This window comes from Agelaius tricolor, unplaced genomic scaffold (genome assembly GCF_023055355.1).
Source record: "Agelaius tricolor isolate 1412-34295 unplaced genomic scaffold, bAgeTri1.0.p SCAF_4, whole genome shotgun sequence".
In the NCBI taxonomy this organism is placed as follows: Eukaryota; Metazoa; Chordata; class Aves; order Passeriformes; family Icteridae; genus Agelaius; species Agelaius tricolor.
This window is the reverse complement of record NW_027269264.1, coordinates 26,732,839-26,757,744: the sequence shown is the minus strand read 5'-3', so window position 1 is coordinate 26,757,744 and position 24,906 is coordinate 26,732,839. Positions and strand designations below refer to the sequence as shown.

Here is a 24,906-nt window from a genome sequence, read left to right as displayed (position 1 = left end):
AAGGCAAGTTTAGTTTAGATGTTAAGATGAATTCTTTACTGTGAGGGCTAAGCACTGGAGCAGGATTATCAGAAAGGCTGTGGATGTCCCATCCCCAGTACTGTCCAAGACCAGGCTGGACAGGGTCTTTGAGCAACCTGTTCCACTGGAAGGTATCCCTGTTCACAGCAGTGAGTGTTGTAACTAGATGATCTTTAAGGTTGCTTTGAACTCAAGCCATACTTTGATTCCCTGAGTCCATTGATATTTTGTCTTGAAGCAAGTGCAAAGGCTGTGATTCAATGGGTATGTGCACCAGGTATATCAGGTTAGGGCAAGCCAGATTTACTTCTGTTGGCTTCCTTAACAGGTTGTGCTCATGTCAGCTTTGTCACACTACTTCAGTGGGGAACTACCAGATGATTGGCACATTATATATATATATATATATATATATATATATATATATATATATATATATATATATATCCTTTTTTAAATGTTGGTATGAGTAGTGTTAGGTAATAGATTATGTATCTCATTAGCCTTTTTCATCGTACCAAGGCATTAAGTTTTTACTTTGGGAGGAGAATAAGCATATTAAAGGACAGTGTAGCTAGGTGGGTATCGGTCTTTTTCCCCAGATAACAAGTGGCAGAATGAGAGGACAGTCTTAATCTGTGCCAGTGTTTTGTTTTAGTTTGGTTTGGTTGGGCTTTTTTGTTTAGTGGGTTTTGGTGGTTTTTTTTGTTTCCGGAATTGTTTTCTCCCTAGCGAGCGCTGCCCGGTGTTTCCCGCCTGGCAGGAGAGGCACGGCAGCTTTCCCGGTCAGGCGCAGCCTCCGCTCCCGCCCGCGGCCCGTGACGCGTGTGGCGGGAGGACCCAGGGCGGGCCCGGCGGCCATGGCGGCCATGGCGGCCGTGGTGCCCGATTACGAGTTGGCCGAGCTGTACACGCGCGCGTTCCGCGTGGGCGCCCTGGGCCTCGGCTGGCAGCGGCTGCTGGGGCCGCCAGACCTCTCGCTGGCGGCGGAGGCGGAAAAGGAGGAGGAGGAGGACGCGGCCGTGGCGGCGGCGCTGGGCTGCGCGCCGGGCACGGCGGCTGAGCTGCGCGCCGTCTGCAGGTGAGGAAGGCCGGCTGTGTGCAGGCCGAGATTTGCGGCTCCGGTGCGAGGGGGATGCCGGTGGCCTCGCTCGGCGCTGGTGCGGGGAGGCGGCTGGTGCTGTCCCCGGACTCCGCGGCGGTTCCTGGGGAGAAGCGGAAGGTGCTCGGGCAAAACCGCTTCAGAGCGGTTTTCCGGAACTGTGGCACGCAGTTTCTATTTCCCGAGTAAATACAAAGTCATAGACTCTCAGAGGGCTGGAATGGACCTAGAAGCCTATAGCCCCATGCCGTGTCCAGGGACACATTCCACTAGACCAAATAGTTTAGAGCTTCATTCAGCCTGGCCTTGAACACTGCCAGACTTCCAGCATCCACAGCTTCTCTGGACAAACTCTTCCAGTGCCTCACAGTAAAGAATTTCTTCCTAATACCCAGTCTAAATTTGCCCCTTTCTCATTTGTACTGAATACTCCTTCTCTTGTAGTACAGTTCCTTATGAAGAGTTGGTCACCAAAATCTCTGGAGGCCAAAAATGCCGTGAAGGCAGACAGTTTTTGTGGAGGGTAGTGCTCCAGTTGTGGAAACCTTGTTACATCTGCGAATTTGCACACGGTTTGGCGCTTAAAGTTGCATGGGTAAACATTTAGCAACATGGTACTGGTTAAGTACTTAAGGGTACCTGAACATCTTAATGGTTTTAGGAGACAGCAGTCGTACAATGAAACATATACCTTATACGAAGAAATAAGCCAGGCATCTGTTTGTATTAACAAAGAATCATAAAATCACAGAATGGGTTGGAAGGGGCTTGAAAGATCATATTGTTCCAATCCCCCTGCCGTGGGCAGGAACACCTTTCACTAGAACAGGTTGCTCAAAGCCTGATCCAGCTTGGCCTTGAATGCTGCCAGGAATGGGCATCCACAGCTCCTCTGGGCAACCTGTTCCAGTACCTCAACAGCCTCACAGCAGAGAACTTCTTCCTAATACTAATCTAAGCCTACTCTTTTAGTTTGAATCCCTTAAAAACATCATTTAGAGTAGTTCAGGTAGCTGGCTGCATACAGTACCTGTTGAGTGTCTCTTGGTCTTTAGCCTCCACTGACTTGTTTTTCTCAGGGCTGGTGGTGAAGTCAGAGGTATGTAAATGCTTTGTGGGTGTTGAGGCAGCAGCAAATCTAACACGCCATGGCTGGAAGGCTTTCAGGTCACATGGATAGTGAGAATTGTCCTTCACCTGTAGAAAAGGCCTGATTTCAGGCAGTAATTCCTGTAGAAAGCATCACAGTTAGTTATTTACCTGTAGTTGGTCAGTAAGGAAGACATGCCAGAATTCTGATCCTATCTGTATAACTTTGCGCTTCACCTGTTACAGTTCTGGTGACTAGCATAAATTTTTACCATTACTAGACGTAGTAAAAATAGAGGATGATATTGGTTTAAAGAAAAAAAAAAGTATTCTGAAGTGGCAGAAACTGTGACAATTACTCTGTAAGCTCTTCCAGTCTAGATCATCCCTGATTGCTCCTGTGCTGTGCCTTATTCTCTGTGGCAACTGTTGCCTGAACCTGTCTTTGCTGTTTTCGTTTGAATTCCAAGGAGTTTTTCCTGTGGTTTCTTTATTTTTTTCCTCACATTCCTTCTGCTTTTTTTCTTCTGTATTGCTTTCTTCAATTTACACCTGCTGCATTTCACTTGCTGTCTGCATTTGCTAGTGTTACAGAGCAATGCTGTCTGCTTGAGGCTGAGTGTAATGTGAACAGTGGTCATTTGGGAAAGAGAAAAAAGACTGGTGATCTATGAAGGGGAGAGAACTGATCATCTGGCAGCCTTTTGTTGGCTTTGCAGGAGAATTAAGCTAAACCTGCACGTCCTGGTGTGACCTTTCCCCTGTTCAGACTAGAAATCCCAATCTGTAATCTCCATGTGCTTTCGCTGTTAAATTAAATGTCCCTAGTCTCTTGAGTCTCTCCTCCACGTTTGCCAGCCTCAAATCACTACCTCTGATCACTTTCACTCACCTGCCTTGAGCTGCTATATTCCTATCTTGAGGAGAGATGAGAACACTGGGCTACACCAAGATCTGTTCTATGATATCCCAGGATCACATTTATTACTGGTGTAAATATAATTTTATAAGTGCTGAAATGAACACATAATGGATATAAATGGATTTTTCTGACTCTACTTCTGAGGAAACTTCTGACAAATTAAGTAGGTTTTCTTCTGGTAGAAGAGAGATAGGAAGATGTGGATACTCCTACATCTATTTTTAAAATCATGTAGGATTAAAATAATCTTTCATGGATTCAGGATGAAGTTTTTCAATATCCATCATTAAATCTTTTTCAGAGTAGTTACATAGTGTGCATTTAAATACTCCTGAAAATGTAGGGTCTTCTGGTGAGGAGACATGGTATCATGTTTAAATGCTATTTAACTCTTTGAGCACCCCAGTGCAATGTGGTTATTGTGGGGTGTTTTTGCGGGTTTTTTTTTTTTGTTTGGTTAGTTTGGGGTTTTGGTTTTTTTTTTTGTTGGTTTGTTTTTTGGGCTTTTTGGGTTTCTTTTTAAAACTTTTGTTTGTTTTGTTGGGGTTTTTTGTTTATTTGTTGCTTCATTTTTGTTGCTGTTTTGCTTGTTTGGTTTTTTTTTTTAATTTTTTTTATTCTATTTTTTTCTTCTAATACATTTCTGCGAACAGAATACAGGAGAAAATTTGTGTCTTCCCTCACTTGCATTTGACTCAGTAAGAATGCCTTGCATATTGCTCAAGTGGTATGCTGATAATCATTATAGAGATGGCTCGTTTTTTCATCAGATCTTAAACAGATGAAATATTGTGTCTTTATCTGGAAGATTCCGTCAGTAATTCTCTTAAATAACCAAGGTGTCAAAAAAGTAAAATTCTAAGCTTTGTTCAAATGCCTCAGGAATCTGTAAGGAAAGAAGTTTACCTTGGTATTCATGATTGGTGCTTGAGTGACTGAAGTCCTTGAATGTTGGAGGTGCTGAGTTATGTTATTCTGTTTTGTCTTCTGTGTGATGTGTTTCTTGCATGTATAGGGCAGGCTAAGCCTCAAATCACTGCGGGTTTTAGGTAGGTCAAGAGAGGTGAGGCTTGCAGGTACCTCATTCAACTTCAGCCCTAATTCACCCTCTTGTTTTATTAGAAGGGGTAGTTGTAAATATCTCTTGGGATGTGTTATAAAGCTACATTAAGCTAGCATTAATGTCTTAACGTATTAGTATTTAGTGTCTTGTGGTATTAGTGTCTCAAAGGTGATGAAAGTACTACGTTTAAAATATGTGCAATATAAAGAGTAATATGAACACTGTAACTCCTTATTATAAAGTATCAGGCCAAATACTAAGATATCTTTTAATATCTAAAAGAGAAAACTCATTGTGCTGCAAGAATATCTAGGAAAAGTAAAGTCACAGACTTTGAAAACTTCATTGGTAGACTGCTTCCAAGTCTACATTTCCAGAGAGTTCTCTTTAGCCTTTTTATTTCTGATGACCTAAAAATATCTTTGTAAGGGACATAAGTTTATATAACACTTGGCATTTGACTTTTTTAGGAGACACTTTCAACTATTGTTCCTCATTACCATCCTACACTTCTCCTTAGTTTCCATTAAACAGCATGGGCAGTGTTTCCCCTCTCTGTAACTGTGTGCACTGAGTGAATTTGTCATGCATGCAGGGAGTAGCCTTTTTGGGGACACAGTAGGATCCCAAGCTTGCGGCAGTCAGGAGTGAGGTGTTCCTAGTGAAAACTCTGTATTGCACACACTTCTGTGTCTTAGGTGTCTGACACTGACTTAGCCTTCATTTCTGAAGGGATCAGCAAAATTCCTGTTTGTAAAGCCTGGCTTCCTGAGGACAATGGACCAAGTATTGCTTACATGGTTCCACTGGCAGCAGTGGAGTTATGCAGGGGGAGCTCTGGCATGGCCTGTGTGTACGGCCGCACAGCAAAGCCTTTCCAGGCTTCAGTGCATATGATACAATACATATGTAATTAACTATTAGACAGATTTTCAATACTAAAAAGGGTGCTCTGCTTTTCTTTTAGAAATTGAGGGTTTCTGACTTTTCAGGAGTGAGAAGTGGCAGTACCAGTGCTTGCAAGGTTCCATGGAACTTGTCAGGGGTTCAATGTCAGTAATCCCTGCCTTCATATAGTCTTCAAAAGTGAGAGACAAAGGCAATCAAGTCTGATTCAAAGCAGTTCTCTGTTTTAAATCTTTTTTTCCTCAGACTATTTTTAAGCTGGATAAAATTTTATTGTGATTAATGCAAAATGCTTCTGGGAAGGACTGGAGAGGAGGGGATGTACATATGATGATTCCTCTGAATCTGGTGTGCTGCAGTGCACAACCTGAAATGGGAACTCATATATGGGACCAGGTGGTGAAACCACCTCCAGGTTCCTGCCTCTCTACACAGACTGTGAGAAATACACATACTTCTACATAGACTGTGAGAAATCACTGCCGTGTCCAAAGAGGATAGCTCTAGATTTAGATTAGATATCAGGTAGAAATTGTTTACTGTGTAGAGTGGTGAGGCACTGGAACAGTTTGCCCAGAGAATTTGTGGATGCTCCATTCCTGGAAGCGTTCAAGACCAGGTTGGATCTGCCCCTGAGCAGCCTGATCCAGTGAAAAGTGTCCCTGCCAATGGTGCTGAGGGTAGTGGAACAAGATGATCTTTTAAGGTCCCTTCCAGCCCAAACTGTTCTATGATTCTGTGATTCTATGTGTTATTTTTTTATTGTTCTAGCACTGATATGTTAATGTCTTGTGAAGAAGAAGAGGACCCAGATGTTATTCCTGAAGATAGCAGTCTGCTCACTCTTCGGTATGCTGTTGCAGTGCTCTCACAGTACCCTTGTTTGGGGTGGGGTGGGAAATCAGCACGGAAGTATGGCTGGCTGCTTGTTCCCTTTACAGGCACCATACAGAAATACCATAAGGGCAGAAACACCAGCTTATGATGGCATCATTGGTATGAGTCTTCTGAATGTTGCTTAGGAACTTTTTTATTAAGATATATAGAATATGCCTTCTTTCTTATTGGAAAACGATTTCTGAACCTAGGTGCTTCTGAAGTAGTGCCTAAGTTTGGAATGTGCAGGGGCCTTCTGATAACCATGTGTGTGAGGTTCCTGCAAAGAAACCTATCTCATACCTCTAGTAACTCTCAGTCACTCTGTAACAGCCAGACTGTAAGTACTGATGCTGTATCCAGATTACCTCTTTATTTGAGCCCACTCTGTTTTGTTTTGGGTTGTGCATGGAAATTATTGATGCATCTGTTGCATTTCAGAGGATAACCAATATATGTAAGGTTTCTATCAGCTGGCAGACATGGCCAGTTCAGGCCTTTGCTGTACTTTACATAGCACTAATGTAAAGAAATGTGTTTAGAAATGTGATCAGTGTTAAGCCTGATTGTTACTGAAAACCCTTGTGGAGGTCTGGAGGGTAAGTAAACTTATCCTGGATGTTAAGGATTGGGTCTTTATGTAGTGGTTAAATACATGTATTTTAGTAGGTATTCTACTTATGGTACTGTTTCTTCTACAACTGATAATGAAGGTTTGTTTCTTGGTTTTCTGAAGTGTCAGTGCTGTGGGACTGAGAAGTAATATTTGTGGGTTGTTTCTTTCCTTGTGCTTTGCTTGAATATGAATTCAATTTTTTTGAAGTGGAAAGAATTGTTGGAACAGTTTCTTTAAAAGTCACAAAATGTTTTGTCCTAGGACAACCTCTTCAAACATTTTGCTGTTTTTTGTTGTGAGTGTAAAATTACTCACAACCAACCTGTCATTTGCACGTGACGGGGAAAAAGCCCACAAGCTGGCCTGTGCACTCTCAGGTTTTATGAAAGTCAGGAGATGAGTGTTTTAAGTTAGTCTGTCCCACTAAGACAGACAGGAATCCTGCTCTTTGAAAGCTGCTCTGTAGTAGTTTGTGTAATTTAAAAATATGAAATTCTTGAAATTCTAAGTGGAAATTATTGAATAAAATTTTTCCTTATGTTGCTGCCCCTCAGAATTCGGAAGAAGACTTTAGAGAGGAGAGAAGAAACAATTATTGTGGATCGGGCTTGCAGACAAGAAACTCTTACTTATGAGATGGTAAGTTGCCTGTCATCTTTTAGGCTCTCAAGAGCCAAAATCCAACTTGGTTGCTCTTTTATTCACCTCTATGAAATGTTCACTGTAAATGTTTGCAGATACAAGTTCACTGGTAATGATTAAAGATAAAGACATTTTATAGAAAGATAGGACTGGAAGTCTGCTCTTTACTGCCTGTTAGTACTGGATGTAGTTAAGGAGGAGCTCCATCTTGTTACCACTATATGACTGTTTTTTTTAAGTGCTGTGAACTTACAGCTAGACATAGAGCTAGACAAAATGTGTAATGTTTTGCTGCTGGTGTCCAGTGTTGGAAACAGCTTCAGTGTGTGAATGATTGTGAGCTGGTTTCAGTAGGGCTGAGAGACGAAAATAGTTGCAGCACAGTAGTGGTAAATTCCTAATTCTGAGCTTTGTAAACTAAGTTTTTCAGCCATTCTAAACTGCCAGGAACCAAGAGTGTAGTCATCAGCCTCTGAAAAGCCTTATTGGAATTTTTTAACTGTGCTTAATAAGTTTGGGTTTTTTAAATGATTTCTTATTAACCATTGAAGTCCTAAACAGCAAAACCTCATTTCATAAATGTTCATAGAACCATTAAGGTTAAAAGACCTTTAGGATCATTGAGCCCAACCATTACCTTAACAGTGCCAGATCCACCACTAAACTGTGTCCCTAAGCCCCACATATACATGTTCTTTGAACTCTTTCGGGGACAATGAAGTGCTGGAGTCCATGGTTTAGCAAACCATGAACTGCTGTAAAAATTAGGGACAGAAGTGTAGTGAGGAAAGAACCTCATGTGACTATTGGACTTGTTTTTCCTCTTGAGGTTTCCTGATCTGTTGTGAGTTATCATGTTTCAGCTGTTCAGAAATCCAGGCACATTATGTAAACAACATGATACAACTACTCTGCTGGGCTCTTAGTCTGGGGATTATCTGAGAAAATATTAGCAACAGAAGCCTTCATAAAGGATTTCAATGAATACTGCTGTATGCATTGAAAGAATGATCACATGGTCATTTATTGCATTCTTTAAGCAAGCTGTGTCAGAGCTGTGATTCTGTGGTTGGGACCACGATGCCTTTGTACAGGAGGAGAGCAAGAGTTTGGAATGTGTCACATGAAGAAGGCAGATACGAAGCAGAGAGTACAAGTATCTCTGAGTCTTACAGGAGTACAAGTTCTGTTACTAAATCTGAGGAATACTCCATGCTGGTGGGAGTTGTTTGTGCAGGAACACACTCTTGATTTATTGGAAAAGGAGGAAACGGCCACAGAAAAGTACCTTCACAGCTGGGCTGTGTCTTAAACACAAAGCAGGATGAAAATGTAAGGATCATTTGTTTCTTTTCTGATACACAGTACTGTAGCAAGGGCAGTGCTGGGTTTTGGGTTTTGATTTTGGAGAAATTATAGCCTCCAGCTATGTCTAGCTTCCCTAATAAGAGGAAGTGCTTCACTGACTGTAATTTTCATGTATTTCATTCTGTGTATATTTTCTAGGTTACTGTTTCCCAAATTAAGGATTGCAGTCTCCCTTTACATATGAAAGCATTCAGTGGTGAAAGTTGTAGCAGCTGGGTTCCATGAGGGCAGAATGACAGCAGCTTCTAATGCCTTTATGTGGGGCCTCTCAATAGCCAAGGAGCAACCAGCTGTCTTGCAGCAAAGCTGAGAAATGAAGAAACGTTCTTGCAGTCGGTAATTGGAGCGGTTTCTCACCTTTCCTCCTTGGAGGGAATAGGCTTTTTTCAATTCAGAAGGCTACATAGTCAAAAATGAATTAACGTCCCTCAGCATTTCTCAGACCATTGCTCAGTGCTTATTATGTGTGTGTGTGTGTATACATATACATATATATATATATATATATATATATATATATATATATATATATATATATATATATGTGTGTGGTTGCCAGTATAATATATATATATTATACTGGCAACCATATTATATATATATATATATTTATATATATATATATATATATATATATATATACCATATTATATATATAATATATATGTATTATACTGGCAACACCATGTGTGTGTGTGTGTGTTTTTTTCCAGGAGTCACATGCAACTGGAAAGAGGCCAGACAATCCAACAGATCTAATTGAGGAGGGAGAACTACTTTTAACTCTGAACATCTTTTATCCTGTTATATTTCAGAAGGTTGGTATGAAATTCTCTGGGTTGTATTCTGATTCTTTCCTATTCAGATAATATCTTGCTCTCCCAAGCAATTAAAATCTGTGAATCTACTGATGACATGTGGTAAACTCTTCAACTCTGATAAATTCTTAAGGCTTTTTCAGAATCTGGCTTCATTCAGTTAGTGGTTTACATAACAGAACTTTTACAATAATTACACAGTAGTTAATTTACTTTACAGAAAGCTCAGAACTTGAAAATAAATACATGAAAACGAAAGTACTTTTTCTTGATTTGGGATAAGTGAGTTCAGACTTTCTGTCTTTTCTGCACTTTCTGATGGAGAATGTAACATTTGAGTTCCTGAAGAAAACTATTAAATATCAGTCTTAGGAGAGGCTGTGGCAAGATGCTGTTCAGAGAAGTGTTGTGCCCCATGCTGCCAGTAATGACCTTAAGCTGTCAAATGAAGAGCAGTGCTGATGCTGACAAGTTATAATTTATCTGGAGTTTGTATTCTGTGTTCTTTGTAGCATAAAGATCACAAACCCTACCAAACAGTCCTAGTACTGGGCAGCCAGAAGCTCACTGAACTGAGAGACTCCATTTCCTGTGTCAGTGACCTCCAGATAGGTGGTGAGTTCAGCAGTCAGCCAGATCAAGCACCAGAGCACATCAGCAAGGTAAAACTTTTCTATGTGGAACCCTCTATATGTATAGGAGTCTTGAAAACATAGAAGGGGAGGCAGAGTTTTGCTTCGTTGTTTTTTCTTCAGCACTAAATTCAGCTGCATTGGTTCTGCCTGTTGGTTGCACTGTAAGTAAATTCTTCATAGCAGCATTACCAAGGTGATCTGTTTTGTGCAATATCAAGAAAAATATCATCATTGCTACTGGTAGGAAATAGGAACAGAAGCAGTGAGTTTTGTATAGATATATTCATGTGAATGAATTTTATTTTGAGCTGTATTCTGAAACACCAGAGGTAAAAGCTTAATCCCACCAATAATAAAAAGCTAGACCATCCTACTGTGCTTTGTTGTTTGCAGCTGGATGCTAATCAAATGTAGGGATGAAGATTATTCTTCTCTCCCAAAGCTGCTGTGTATTCTCTGGATATGAGCAAAACAAGTCATCTAGTTGACAATACTGAAATTGAATCATTTTGATTATCGTATGACACATAATACATCGTATGACATATAATAATATGTCATATCATAGAATGGTTGACATTGAAAGGGACTTGTGGAGGGCATCTGGTCTGCTCCCTCTGCTCAAGCAAGGCCACCTACAGCTGGTGGTACAAAAGTACAAAATATTGTACTTTTTTTAAAGTACAGCACCTTGCAATTACTAAATTTGTGCAGTGATGCCTGTGTTCTTGTTTTGTGTTTTTGTAGAAGTCCATAACTTCTGTGACAGGGACTGAAATAAGAGCGTTAAAGTAACCCGTAATGGTTTGAGAACAATATCAGCAGAGTAGCTGCATAGTTGACAATCAAATGAGCCTAGTTTGTCACACCAGCATCTACAATCAGAACAGAACTTTTCTTAGACACCTGTAGAATGAGGTCTCTTAATATAATTTAGATATCTAAAATGCTTGGATTTTTGACTTGTTCTTGTTTTAGTGTTTATTCTCTCATAACACTAATGGAGACTTCTGTCTCTGTCTCTCAGGATCTCTACAAATCTGCCTTCTTCTATTTTGAAGGCATCTTCTATAATGATAAAAGATACCCGGAGTGCAGAGATCTGAGCAGGTATGATATTTGTAGATGTTGACTGAGGAAGACCTTAAGGAACATAACGTTTGTTTTGTTTTGTTTATGACTTGTGGTGTTACAGATACTGGAATGTCTAGAGTATTAAGCTGGAATGGACTTTCCCTGCTGTTTTCCCATGATGAATTGATTTTTAGAGAAGTTTAACTTTACTTGCTTTAACTTTACTTGCTACTTACCTTCCATTCGCTTCCCTTTTGAAAAGAGTATGAATCTGTTTTTTAACCTGCAAATGCTGTTTTGCTCTGTTGAGATGGGATTTCTGTATAAAGTGACAGGTGGCATTTTGTACTGGGTTTTTAAGTACCTTCCCTACTTGTGATGGGAATTAAAAGACTTGCCTGTAGATGTATCAGAGGTAGAAGATGTGTCAGAAAGACACCAAGCTCAGCTGTGTGGCAGTGGTTGTCCTGCTCAGTCTTGAAAATATGCTGAATGCCTTAATTGTAAAGTTATCATGAGGTCTATGTGACTGATCAGAAAAGAAATTTGATATTTTAAGGAAGCATGGTATTGCTGATATGGTAGTGAGATTTAGGAGATCAAAATGTTTAAAATGGTTGGTATGGAAGAGCTGACTCTGTTGGACCCTGTTGTTCTGCCAGACTTTGTATGTGACTTCATGGAAATCAATATTTTACTTCTTGTCTTTCTGTCTGTGACCAACAATGGTCTTCACAGAAGGGCTTGTCATAGCATACACAGCTTGTTAGATGCCTTGTGTGTAGGGTGTAGTGTGCTGAAAAGCCAAAAAGAAATTTTCAGTAGCCAGTGCCCTTCCAGTGCTAAATTTTGGAAAAGTAACTGCACTTGTCAGCTTTGTGTTTCTCCTTGACAAAAATGAAATTAAAAAAGAAAGCTTTTTAATACTTTAAAGTGAAGTCATTAACCAAGGGGGCAAAATAATCTGCTAGTAACTTGAATTATTGGACTACTTAAAAAGTATTGTGCTGCAAACAGTCTGACTGGGATGGGTGCGCTCAGGAGCATACACTGACTAAAACTCCTCAGGAAGCTGCCTGGTGAGGATTGAAAGGCAGATGTTCCACAAGAGCAGTGGACAGTTCTATAGTGTTGTAGTATTGCTGTGAAATCACCTTAAATTACTACCAGATGTTGTGAACAGGTTTGATTTCCATCATTTAACCATGTCTCAGTGAAGAATTTTGCATGTCTCCAAGGTATCTTTTTCTCTGTATTCACAGTTCATAGCTTTGCTATGCTGATGGCCTTTCTGTTTTCAGAACAATTATAGAGTGGTCAGAATCTCATGATAGAGGCTATGAAAATCTTCAGTCTGTTAGGATGGAGGACTATTCATTTAATGATTTATCCCTCAAAATTGGCTTCCCATACCTTTACTGTCACCAAGGGAACTGTGAACACATCATTATAATCACAGATATAAGGTAAGTAACTATTCTTTGGGAGTCCTTGGGCAAATGAAAGTAAGCCTTCTCTGGACAAACTTCAGACATTAGATGCTGAATGTTTGTTAGACTAACTTATTTGCTGTAAGATTATTCTGCTGCCTTCTGCAGAGCTTAAATTTTTCTTCCATATACATGGGAGTATCTCTGAAAGAAAGAGAGTAATCTTCCTTGTTTTTTTCTTTTTAATTTGCATACAAAGACTGCTTTGCAATTAGTGTGCTATGACTGCTGTGTAACAGGAATGGCAACCACAGTGTCAAGATCTTTCTGTGTAGAGCCATTGTGTGGCAGATTTACATACTGATTCTGGAGCACCAGGGGGCAGAATGTTGTAGGCTGTGGCTGGACTCAACTGAACAATTAGTTTGAACTTGAAGCGAAGGGGCAGGAACTGAAAAGATAATAGAGGAATGGAAATAGTGGGCTGAGATGGATAGGCCAGGAAGAGAAGTGATGTGATAGTGACTGTGAGGTGACAGCCACATCAACAGTAGAACCATTGCATAGACTTTGCTCAGTGAATAACTAGAGAGAGCATTCCTGTGGTTGTCTGCAGTGAGTCATTTTCTGTTCCCAGGAGCCTGATGTATCAAAGTGTTGATAATACATGGTGCTTTCCAAAAGGAGCATAACCCAGAGAAAAGCATTGATGTTGCACATAAATGATCTGAAGATTCACCTGACAATAGTTTGTTGATCTGTATAGGAAATAAAGCTTTAAAAAGACCACAGAAAAGAGATGGTCTGAAGACTTCTGTGTTACTGCACAAACTGAATTTACTTGTGACCATAAAATCCACAGATGATGCAACTAGCAGTCTATCTCCAGATCTTCATCTGTGTTAAGAAATGTTAAGCAGAAGTCTAGTCAGAGTTTGCATAGGAATTTAAATCATACCCTATCTTCAATGTCCATGCTTATATTCAGATAAATTTCAGTATGGCAACATCTTTATTGTATGTGTTGTATTTATTTATTTCCTTTAAGGCTTATTCATCATGATGACTGTCTGGATAGGAATTTATATCCCTTGCTGGTCAAGAAACATTGGCTATGTACCAGAAAATGTTTTGTATGCAAGATGTATACAGCAAGGTATGCTACATTCTTGATGCTATTGTTTTCTTAATTCTTTCTAGGTGCTGCTGCTAACTTAAAAAAAAATAGTAAAAATCAAAGCCCTGTATGTGTTTTGTAATAAGAATAATCTTCACTCTTCGAGCAGTTGACCTCTGTCTACCTCTGTCTAACCAGGAAAAGGCTTCCTGCAAGTAGGGTTCATTTGGAATTGATTCTGGAGTTTCAAAAGAACTAAATGAGTAAGAGATTAATTATTTGGCTCATGCCCTTTTCCATATCTAGATCTTGGCTATCTTATCAATTACTTTTGAAAATCCTGCTTTTGGGGGAAAATGCTGTGTTTTCCTCCTTTGCAAGATATATGTTTCAAAATAATTTACCAAAAATCATACAGTGCTTCTGTTTAATCTAGCATTTATGCAGGTATAGATCTGTCCAATTCTAATATAATAAAATCTGGAGATTTTTTAAAGGCATTTAACTTGCCCCACAGGAAACTCCTAACCTCTACCTGAAGACTGTGCGCTCCGCAGCTGTTCTTGAAGGAATTCTTTGTGATTTTCTGCCTTTTCCTTAAAAGAGCAGAATATGAATTTGGTGCTCTTTATACACTTTAGTGATACACGAGACAGACTTTCAATAAACAGTAGAAATTTCTCTAAAGACTAGTCTAGGCTCCCTGATTTTATAGATCTGAGATCTGAATGATTTATTTGCAAAAACACTGGTTGCCTTTTTTCTTCTTTAAGAAAACTTACGCTCTCAGCCTCTGTTTGACACAGCAACTGTATCTTCATTGTCTTGCTTGTTTGGCCTTAGACTTCTCTGGAATCAGGCAAAGACCCAATTCCTCTTAAGATGGGAGTCCATCCTTGTGTTCCTAGCAGAGCCCTGAGGATGCCTTCACAATATAATCTGTGAGGCATTTGGCCATAAGGGGAGGTGGAGCCAAAGGGTCAATATGGGGGAAGGATGGGATGGGGAGGGCATTACCAGAGGTGATGTAAATGCATTAAATTAAAACCAGGATTAAGCACTAAGCTTAAGTGGGGACATGCTAAACCATAGACAGCAGAGCTGCTTTGGCTGGCTGTCCAGTGTGTTCTAATCTGTGCAGATAGCATCTGTAATCACCAGAGGCCTTCAGCTGTCGTGGCCTCTTGAGTGCTATCATAAATTAATTACTCATTGACATGGTAGGCCCTCCTTATACATGTTAATTTGTGTTCATGTTAACTTCAGTGCTTGCTGGAGTGTGCTGCAATCCTCACTTTTTCTTGTCTGCATCATTTGGGTCCTGCTTTTAGACTCCTAAATGGTTTTGATTACTCAGAGGAGCTTGGGTCAGTACACATCTGCTCCATTTCACAGTTTCTTGCATTAAGGAAGAAAAAGATTTATCTTTTATGATTTAGATGGCCAAAGGGTGGACAGAAGATTCCTGGTTTGTTTGTTTTTTTTTTTAAATGCACTGTACCAGCAATACAGGTTTAAAGAGTTTCTCAGGAAGTGCTGCTGGAGCTGCTGGGGTTGACATGGAATGGGTGTGGAGTTTGGAAATGAGCTGCATGCATGGGATAGGAGATATGCAATATAGGTAGAACCTTGTGTATATAAAATTATTACTGATGTTTGTTGCTGCCATCCCCAGTCCTGAGTAAAATGTTGAGATGTTTGCCTCAAGTGTGTTTCAGTCATAAGAAAGCACTTGTGTTTTGTAACCTGCAGGTGGGTAACCAACAGAGACAGTCTGGCACCAGAGGATCCTTGTTTCTTTTGTGATGTTTGTTTTCGGATGCTCCATTATGATGCAGAAGGCAATAAACTGGGAGAGTTTCTTGCATATCCTTATGTTGATCCTGGGATTTTCAACTGAAACTGACATGTGCCAGGATTAATTCAGTGAATGACATCGTTGAATGTGTTGCTCTGGCTGTTAAAACCACTGAACAGCTTGGGGTTTGAGCATACTGCTGGGTTTCAGGCTAGGCATGTAATCCTCTCCTGTGAGCTGGAAGGAGCCCTTTGCACTTGAAGACTATCTGGTGTGTTTTTCTGAGTGAGTAAGTAAGTAAGTATGATTTTTACAGATAAGTTGGCATGCAAAAATGTAATACACTTTTACAACATTCCAGTAGTTTGGATGCTATGGACTATAAAATATGGATGTTTGAGAGTACCTGGCAAAAGAAACCATGACTTTAAGAAGCTCTGTGTATCCAAGGCTTTGTAAACCTCTGTGGATGAGAACATGGTCTGTATATATCTTGAAAACTCTAGCAGTTGTCATATTTGAACAAGGATGGATGGCACTGAATTTGTAGGGGGGAACGCTTTCTGAGAGAGAAGCTCAGAATACTGTCTTTCCTACAAATGAAAGCTTGCTTCTGAAGGCCTTTGCTGTCCCTGGTTTCTGACTCTGAGGACTGATTCTGTAGAGAAGAAACTGCATTTCACCATTACTGAATTGAAGCCTGCCTTTTAAATAATTTTGCCAGCTGTTTACAGTGTATGCAGTGTTCATTGTGCACCTTTATGTAGTATTATTCTGTTATTGTAATGTAATGGGTTTTTTAATTAAAATGTGGCAAATTTGTAGTTCCTACAAGTCTCTTGTTAAACGGAAACTTTGTCAAGACAGGATATTCTTTTTTATAAAGTTTTCTGGAATTAAGCGTATGTTAATGGCAATCTTTGTTTTAGGAAAGTTAGAGCTAACTGCTTTTCTTTTGAAAACTTCAGCTAATTCTGTTTGGGGGAAGACAGCCTGCTCTGACAATCCACATACAGAAAAGTGACAAACTGAATCCTGTTGAAGTCCTGTAGCTGCAGATTCTGCCAGTGCTGACTTGATTATCTTAGATGTCTTTGAAACAAAGGTATCTGAAGCACTTGCAGGACTCCATTGATCACTCCCATATCTTACTGCTTTCTAGTGGTGTATTAAGTCATTTAAATATAAATCCATGCTTTTTTTAGGAACAACCGAAAAAAAAGTGTTTCTTTTTTTCCTGTCTTGTAAACCTGCCAGCTGTTGGCCTGTGTATTTCAATGAATCAACCACTTGTAAAAGGTGGTGATAGTTCTCTTATCCTTCAGGAATCAGCAGAAAATGGAATGCCTTGCCCATCACAGCTGTGACAAATCCAGCTGCTAGGGCTGGGCTGCTTTGGGGGGCTGCTTTAAAGCAGCTGCTTTAAAGGTCCTCTACTATACAGCTCTGGTTGCAACTTCAGCATTTGCCTCACAAGTTGCTACTCCTCATCTTTCCCCTATCTCCTCCTCTTTCAGCTGTCTCCCATAAATACACAGGCTTCCCAGTCCTCTTCAATATTGGATGGGGGATCATATAGAGAGCTAGCTTAAGTTCTGAAGCAGCAATCAGTAGTTTTTTTGTGGGGGCATTTTCTTTCCTTCTTTAGCCGTAGAGAGAGGGGAGTGGCAAAATATGAGTTTACTCTTTCATTAAATTAATTTGCCTCAAATATGCTGTCTCTAACACAGCCCATTTATCTTCTTAATTAAAAGTTAAGATCAAATAAATTTCAAAATTGATGTCCCTGCAGATTAAGAAATTTTAGTGGGTCATTCCCATACTTCCAGTAAGGCAGAGAGAAGCTAGCCACAGTCTGGGTGTGGGAGTTGAGAGCATTCAGTGCTTAACTACAGAGCAGAGAAGAATCGTATTAGAAGCTTGCTGTTTGTATGATGTGGTCCTCTTTCATATTCAGTGATGCATTCTGAATGACAAATGGAACAAAAAGGTTACACGAAGTCATAGGTTCTAAAGATCCCAGAAGCTGTCACAGGACAACTCGGTCTGGTCTAGATTTGATAAGTCTTTCTGAATGAGTCCTCTGAGTGAAATCCAGCATTGCGTACAATGCCCATTTGTAGCTAAATCTCTATGACACCAGCTGGATATTTGTTTTAGCAACTTATTCAATGCTGTGAGTATTTTGATGATGAAAATGTCCAAGCAGGTTTTTTTTTCATGACAAAAAATGAGAATAAAAAATATTTTTAATAATCTCTTGTCTGTGTGTTTCTGGTTGAATCTCAAAAACATTAACCTGAATCTGTAGTTAGCTTTTGGATTTGATTTTTTTTTTATTAAACACTCAATGATTAGATAGTAGGATCCTTTGGGAAGTTATTTCAAACTTCCCAAATCTCTTGCAGATTCTCTCCCTAATGAAAGTTTATGCCTTGCTGACAAGGTGATACAGAGCACTGTATTGAGGAAGAGGAGAGGTCCCTCTGGTTGTATGTTAATAGGAAGTTCCAAAGCAAAACATAATTAATATAAACAGTGCTATAGCATTTCCCAGTGCTATCCAGGCACTTGTAATGTTTCCACAAGAGTCCTCTATGTACTTGAATGATGAACAACTCTACAGGGCTTGACCATCAGATAAGCAGCATTCTCATTTAGCTCACAAATAGAAGTTAGTCATTATATGCTGGATTTTGCAGATTTCCACATTCCAGCTAGTCTTAAGATGTACTTTATTCAAACCTCAAGAAACTCAAACAATATTTTAAGCTGTAGTAAACTCCATTCTTGAAGGAGGGATGCTGTTGTTGAAGTTAACTCTGCTTTAAATTTTGTGCATAGCTGTGTTTTCTTTCTTAAGAAACAATCAGCCTTATTCCTTGTGAGACTTTAAGTGACTGCCCAATTAGTCTCAGCTCTTATGTTTGTATCTTTCAAGAGACAGTTTAGGGGCATTAAGGCCCATTATGTAGTTACGTCAGACTTTGTGAATTTAGGTTATTTCTGGTTTGTAAATGGGCAGTAAATTAAGGCAGCAAAAGCCCAAGCAGCTGTATGGACAGAGTGATTGCATCACACAATCAGGACCTTCATCTCTGCATCCAATCTCAAGCAGTGTCAAGGTGCTCCATTATATCTGAAACAGTTGTGACAGATGAGTTATCTTTTCACACAATACTTGTGTGAAAACTAGGTGGCTTTGGCAATTCAGCATCCTTGTCAAATATACAGTGCCTTTTTTTTATTTTTGGTATAAGGTTTGATAAAAAGGGATGGTAAAAAATGAGAAATGCTTTCTATGAGGATTTCTAGTAACATCTTTACAGAAATACTTTCAAGGGTAAAAGTGGAAGTTGTTTGAGTTTCTTGAGGTTTGAATAAAGTACATATTATTACTAAATCCAGCATATAGTAACTAACCTCTATTTGTAAGCTAAATGAGAATGCTGCTTATCTTGATGGTCAAGCTGTACAGCCATGTCATCATTCCCCTTAACATCAGTCTGTTGTGAAGTGCTAGACATTGCCAGAAGTCACAGTCTGTGGAGGCCAATCATTGTGGCCATCTTCCAAAGACAGCTTCATACTGCAGCTGCCATGGTGATTGAACTTGCAGGTTTAACTTCAGGTATTATCTTCAAGATCTGAAACACAGGAGTGAGCAACCTCAAAATGTCAGAAGCCAACCCAGCAAAGCAGGAGGCCAGGTTAGGCGAGTAGGGATATTCTTTTTGAGTCTAGGCAGACCAAGAAGGTGTGTGCTTGGTGAAGCAAGGACAGGGGACATGCATGCGAGGAATACGGAGATGGTGCTCCCTGCTGTAGAAGAACATTAATGTGGTCAAAGCTCAGCTGGGGTTGAAGCTTCCAGAACTGTGGGCACAATGAAAAGATGGTTTTTAAATATATCAATAGCAAAAGGCAGTGCAGAAAAAACATTGGCCCTCACCTACAGGATGAGGATGGTCACCTTACCATCTAAGTCAGAGATGTTACTGCTTTCTTTGCGTCTCTTCAACATGGGTTATGGGGCATGGGGGTCCCAGTGTCCTGAGCCAGAGGACCAGGACTGTGAGAATGATCAGCTCCTAGTGGACCCTAAACTTGTGCAGGATCTGGTGGCTCCCTTTTAAGTGTTTGGGGCTTGATGGGATTCATCCAAGAGTACTCAAAAGAGCTGTCTGATGTCACTGCAAGGTCTCTCAATGTTTTATGAATGATTTTGGGAATTTGGAGGGGTCACAGTCAACTGAAATCTGGCTAACATTGTTCCAGTTTTCAAGAATGGCAAGAAGGATGACCCTGAAAACTATAGACCCGTCAGTCTCATTTCAGTGACTGGCAGAATTTTGGAGGAGATTATTCTGTGAGTTCCTGAAAACACCTGAAGGACAATGGAGGTTTCAGTCAGAACCAGCACAGCTTCATGACAGGAAAGTCCTGCTTATAAAACCCAATTTCCTTTTATGACAAGGTAACACACCTAGATAAACAAGGGGAGCCAGAACAAGTAATCTTTTAGGATTTAAGTAAAGCTTTCAATACTTTCACAGCATCCTCCTGGAAAAACATGTCCTGTGCACAGCACAATAAATACCTCGTGAAATGGGTGAGCAACTGGCTCATGGGTTGGGCGCGGGGGATTTCAGTGAATGGGGTGACAGCAGACTGGTGACTTGTCACTGTTGGGGTTCCAAAGGGCTCCACCCTTGGCTCTTGGCTTTTCATCCTCTTTATTAACAACCTGGATGCAGGACTTGAAGGGATACTGAGTAAGTTTGCCAATGGTGTTAAACTGGGAGAAGCTGTTGACTCTCTCAAGGGCAGGGAGGCCCTGCAGAGAGACCTTCATAAAGTGGGGAAGGTTTGGGCAATCACCAAACATATGAAGTTCAACAAGGGAAAGTGCCAGATTCTGAGATGCACCAAGGATGGGGCAACACTGGATGTTTGGACAGACTGGGAAATGAGATGCTAGAAAGCAGTGCCATGGAAAGGGACCTGGGGGTCCTGGCTTATGGCAAGTTGAACATGAGTCAGCAGTGCAGCCAGGAGGGCCAGCCCTGCCCTGGGGGCATCAGGCAGCCAGGTAAGGGAGGAGGGGATTGTCCTGCTCTGCTCTGAGCTGGGACAGCCTCACCTCGTATGCTGGGAGCTGGTTTGGGTGCCACAATATAAGACATGAAACTGTTAGAGAGTGCCCAAAGTAGGTAGTGAGGATGGTGAAAAGGCTTGAGGAAAGGCTGAGGTCACTTGGTCTGTTCAGCCTGGAGGAGACGGAAGCAAGATGTCCTCACAGTCTACAACTTATTCATGAGGGGAAGAGGAGGGAGGCCGGCACAGATCTCTTCTTTGTGATCAGTGACAGGACCCAAGGGAAGGGCCTGAACCTGTCTCGGGGAAGTTTAGGTTCGATATTCAGAAAAGTTTCTTCCCCCAGAGGGTGGTTGGGCACTGGAACAGCTCCACAGGGCAGTGGTCACAGCAGCAGCCTGACAGAGCTCAAGAAGTGTTTAGGCAATGCTGTCAGGCACATGGGGGGACTCTTGGGATGTGCTGTGCAGGGCCAGGAGTTGGGACTTTGATGATCCTTGTGCGTCCCCTTCAACTCAGCATGTTCTATGTGTATTCTCAGGATTTTCAAACTCCAATTTCTAACCTGGCTGTCCTCTGTCAAATACTACAAACAAGTTGTTACAGTATTGGGCAAAGTCTGTGTTTCAAGAAACATGCTTCTGAGAGGTTTGTACCTGTTTTATTCCCTTTCATGCCTCCAGGAGTTAAACATTTTACCAGTGTTTCTGTTAAAATTCTAGTTAGAGGTCCCCAAGTTAGTGCCAAAGCAGTAAAATCAAAATAGTACTAAAACCAGACTCATGTTTTTCCTATGAATAGTTCTTTCTATACAAGGATGTCTTAATCAGATTGAAATTCTTTAATTCCATAAATTGTTCAAGACAGTGTTTTCCAGCCATTCTGCATCAACCGGTTTTGTTGTGAGAACACCACACTTTTCAGTATACTTACTATAACAAAAGCAAACCATAAAAGTCACATTGCAGTAAATTGGCACAAGGCATTTTGCAAGAATAGAACTAAACTTATTTAAAAAAAAAAAGCAAACAATGAAGTATACTCATACATTAACATTGTAACAGCTATAAAAATGCCGCTTTCAACTCCTACAAAACACAGTGAAAAGACATCCCCAACAAGAGTTGAAAAACTGCACAGAGGTAAGTATCATAGGAAGAGAGGTTTTATACAAATGAAGCAACTGGAGAGTTAGAAGTATTTACACTTTTTCTTGCTATTAACTAGACAAACACAGTAGTAAGTTAAAAATATACAACAACTCTAAGTCCTGTAACATGGAAGCATTTTCATCTTTTGAAATGTGTTACCTGTTAATACTGGATATAACTATTGGCAAAAGTGTTTAAATACTTTAAAACCAAGATTAAAGGGACTTTTATTCCACAAAATTTAACTTCAAAATACTATGCTTATAAAATTATTTAGAATTTCAGCAGTCTATAGATTTCAAATGCAAAACTTAACAATCCTCTTTAATTTGTAATTAAAAAAACCAAACAACAAAACTTCAGTGATGTCATTTGTTTTCAAAGGCAGAATCATCTGCTGGCTTTTCAAGCTCTCTCTCTTCACCACATGTCCTAGAAACAAAATAAAGCAATGTTACTGATCACTTACAAAGGCAGCAGGCAAGGCTTATTCCAGGTGATTGCACAGTCTAGAGCAAGGATGCTGATGAACACTCAGCAGTACATGAGTCTGGAGAACTGAGGCTGTTAGCGGTGCCAGCTGTTATGTTACCCCAACAATGCCCTCAAACCTGAAGCTAAGCTGGCAGTGAGTGGCATCACTATGATCTATGTGATGGGCTGTGAAGGGCAGTCATTCAGCTCCATTTGTGTCTGTACTGTATGTCAGTTTAGGTGGAAAAGTGCTCTAGCTTAACACGCCTTACCTCCTGCCACTGAAATCCACTGTATCCTCAAAGACTGACATAACCTCGTGGGGCAGTATGTATTTTTACAAAAAACACCCTGAAAAATGTTCTTAAGTGCCAATCAGATCAGAAATTTTAAATTACAGAACTTTTTTCAAAATTCCTGAATTACATCTTCAGAAAGGTACAGACATGTCTTCCCTCTAGCAGAGGGAGAAATGTTCAGAACTAAATACAGTCCTATGATTTAAGAGGTTTACCAGCTCTTTGCTTAGAGTGAGCCACACAGGTGTTCTGGACATTATTTATTTTGTTTATTTCTTTCTCACTTATAAGAAACCAAATATTGCAAACAAAAATGTAGAAAAAATACTGAATGAAAGAAAGTTTGTATGCTGGAGAGTATGGAGCTTGAATTCAAACATGTGGATGCATTTCTCAAGATGCAATGTATTTGCAAAGAGGTTATTTAAAAATCTAGTTTGTTGCTGTTAGCTACAAGTAAGTTCACAGACCCTGTGTCCAAGCAGCCATACAGTATTTTTTTAGAAAGTGGGTTTCTTTATCAAAGTCAAAGATCATTGGAGTGTGGGTTCAAATCCACAGCAAACACCACACACACACTTAATATAAATGTTTATTTAATTTGTTTAAGCAGGGGGGTAGAATATAACCTGTGTGAGAACTTACACTTGTAACTCTACTGTGTTCCTGTAGCATGCTGCTTGTTCAGATCAAGTGACTATTCAGGGTAACTGGTTGAAAACTCCCAAATCCATTTCAGTACTTCTGAGGCTGCCTCACAGCAAATACCAGATAAATTTTCATCTTAAGTGGGGTTTTTTTTGTGTTGTTGTGTTTAAGTTTACCTTACTGTAAATAACAGTCAGTATTTTAACTTGGCAGATAGCCAAAATAATGCCAGGCAGGTGCAATATCTCCTGATGTGCATGAAGATAGTGGTGAAAGGAGCTTGCTCCAATACATACTGCTGAACAAAAAGAATCTCTGAGTGCAAGGTGCAGAGTGCCTGGAGAAAGCGAAGTGTACTTCAAATTTGTTACTAAATTCTATTAAGTGTTTCTCTTTCTGCAAGGGATTAATTGCTTGTTGTTTATATTTACAAAACATATTTTTTGCTGCAACCAAGGTGTAAATACTTAATGCCAGACAAATTGAAGCATTCTTATGGCTTCATGTTTAAAATGGTAAGTGCATCCACCTCTATAAGCCAGTCAGACTTCTGGAATTTCACAGGTTTAAGTCCTAGCCTGCAGTTTGCCTGATTTGACTGATTTTTATAGCCAAACTGTAGAAAATGATTTAAAGTGGCTGTCTATTGATGACAATACATGAATTCACAAAAGATTAATAAATATCGTAAGTTTCGATAAGAATTGGTACAGACTTCCTTTGCTTCCAACTTAATAGCCTAAAACGCAGGAAAAAGCTTTTAGTTTGCCCAGGTCCGCCACATGCTAATTCTCTCCAATAGCAAGACATCCTGTAATGTTTTTTAAGTCTCCACCACAGCAGCAAGTGAAATAACATTTAAAATATTAATTCAAAACTTAAACAGAAGATTTGCACTCTGTTACTCTCTAAAGTTGGGAGTAAACTCTGTGAGGAAAACAGTACCTTAACATGGTTAAGTAACTTCAATTTACTGCTGTTTTATTTTACATGATTAAGCTAGAGCAGAACAGATCATCAGCTCAATAATGTTATTAACTCACTTTTTCTTACTGCCGACTTCATGCCTATCTTTCCTTTCTTCAGCACCTTCTCCATTGTGTTGTGACTGGTTGGTGTCCTGGGCTTCAGACCCTCCATTCAGAATCTTTGAACCTTTAAAATGGAAGAGCAGAAAAGTGGTACTTGCAGGGAATAAAACTGTATTATAATAGCCCTTGATAATTTCTTTACAAATAAAACATTATAAATATTTCCCCCTTCACCTTGATATCCAAGCAGCTGAAACAATACAAAAGACACTAACTGATATGGCTTCAGTTTCTGAACATCCCATACAATGTGCCTCATCCCATGGGAATTGAATTTGTATTTTTAATGCAATTTCAAGTTCTTCCTGTGCTTGCTAGGCTAAAGATCATAGGCCTAATGCTTGTTTGTATTCTGAGGAGTAAGAGAATATACTTCAGTAGTAAATTATTTTTACCAGTCTAACCAGAGCAGTTAATTTTGGGGATTCTTGTTACTTTAACTGATGAAGTTATTCCATTACATCTCATTTACTCTTGACTCCAATAAATTATATATAATCAAAATACAAGTTACATAAATAGAAGTGTTTAATGATAGCATGGATTTTTCAAGCAGAAAAGCAGCACTAGGCTGGAAGTAGTATTTAGTGAAGTCAAAGCAGAAAAATTTAACATCTTTTAGAATTTCTGTGATGACTACATGTTTTGCTGTGGTACTACAAGCCAGTG

The 24,906-nt window shown here is 39.9% G+C and overlaps 2 protein-coding genes across 3 annotated transcripts in view; one reads left to right on the top strand and one right to left on the bottom strand.

Annotated features, from left to right (window-relative positions):
* The first annotated feature begins 838 nt into the window (after positions 1-838).
* Positions 839-17,733, top strand: SNAPC3 (small nuclear RNA activating complex polypeptide 3). The gene is made up of 9 exons (XM_071424964.1): positions 839-1,102; positions 5,875-5,952; positions 7,150-7,234; positions 9,319-9,423; positions 9,936-10,085; positions 11,086-11,168; positions 12,434-12,598; positions 13,611-13,718; positions 15,432-17,733. Exons 1-9 carry the CDS (start codon positions 882-884, stop codon positions 15,577-15,579), a joined length of 1,143 nt encoding a protein of 380 aa, XP_071281065.1. The 5' UTR covers positions 839-881; the 3' UTR covers positions 15,580-17,733.
* Positions 17,734-21,400: 3,667 nt separating this feature from the next.
* Positions 21,401-24,906, bottom strand: part of PSIP1 (PC4 and SRSF1 interacting protein 1) — a 32,223-nt gene continuing 28,717 nt past the window's right edge. For both annotated transcript variants that reach the window (XM_071424961.1, XM_071424963.1), the window contains exons 16-17: positions 24,190-24,301; positions 21,401-22,157 (exon numbers count right to left, since the gene is read on the bottom strand). In XM_071424961.1, coding sequence (XP_071281062.1) covers positions 22,094-22,157; positions 24,190-24,301 — 176 coding nt within the window. In that variant the 3' untranslated portion in view covers positions 21,401-22,093. The remainder of the gene's footprint in view (positions 22,158-24,189; positions 24,302-24,906) is intronic.

What these genes read in the sequence shown, in the direction of transcription:
- SNAPC3 (XM_071424964.1), top strand. Translation starts at nt 882, where the DNA reads ATGGCGGCCATGGCGGCCGTGGTGCCCGATTACGAGTTGGCCGAGCTG. An exon ending in GAGCTGCGCGCCGTCTGCAG is followed by an intron (nt 1,103 to 5,874) that starts GTGAGGAAGGCC and finishes TTATTGTTCTAG; the next exon opens with CACTGATATGTTAATGTCTT. An exon ending in CACCAGAGCACATCAGCAAG is followed by an intron (nt 10,086 to 11,085) that starts GTAAAACTTTTC and finishes TCTGTCTCTCAG; the next exon opens with GATCTCTACAAATCTGCCTT.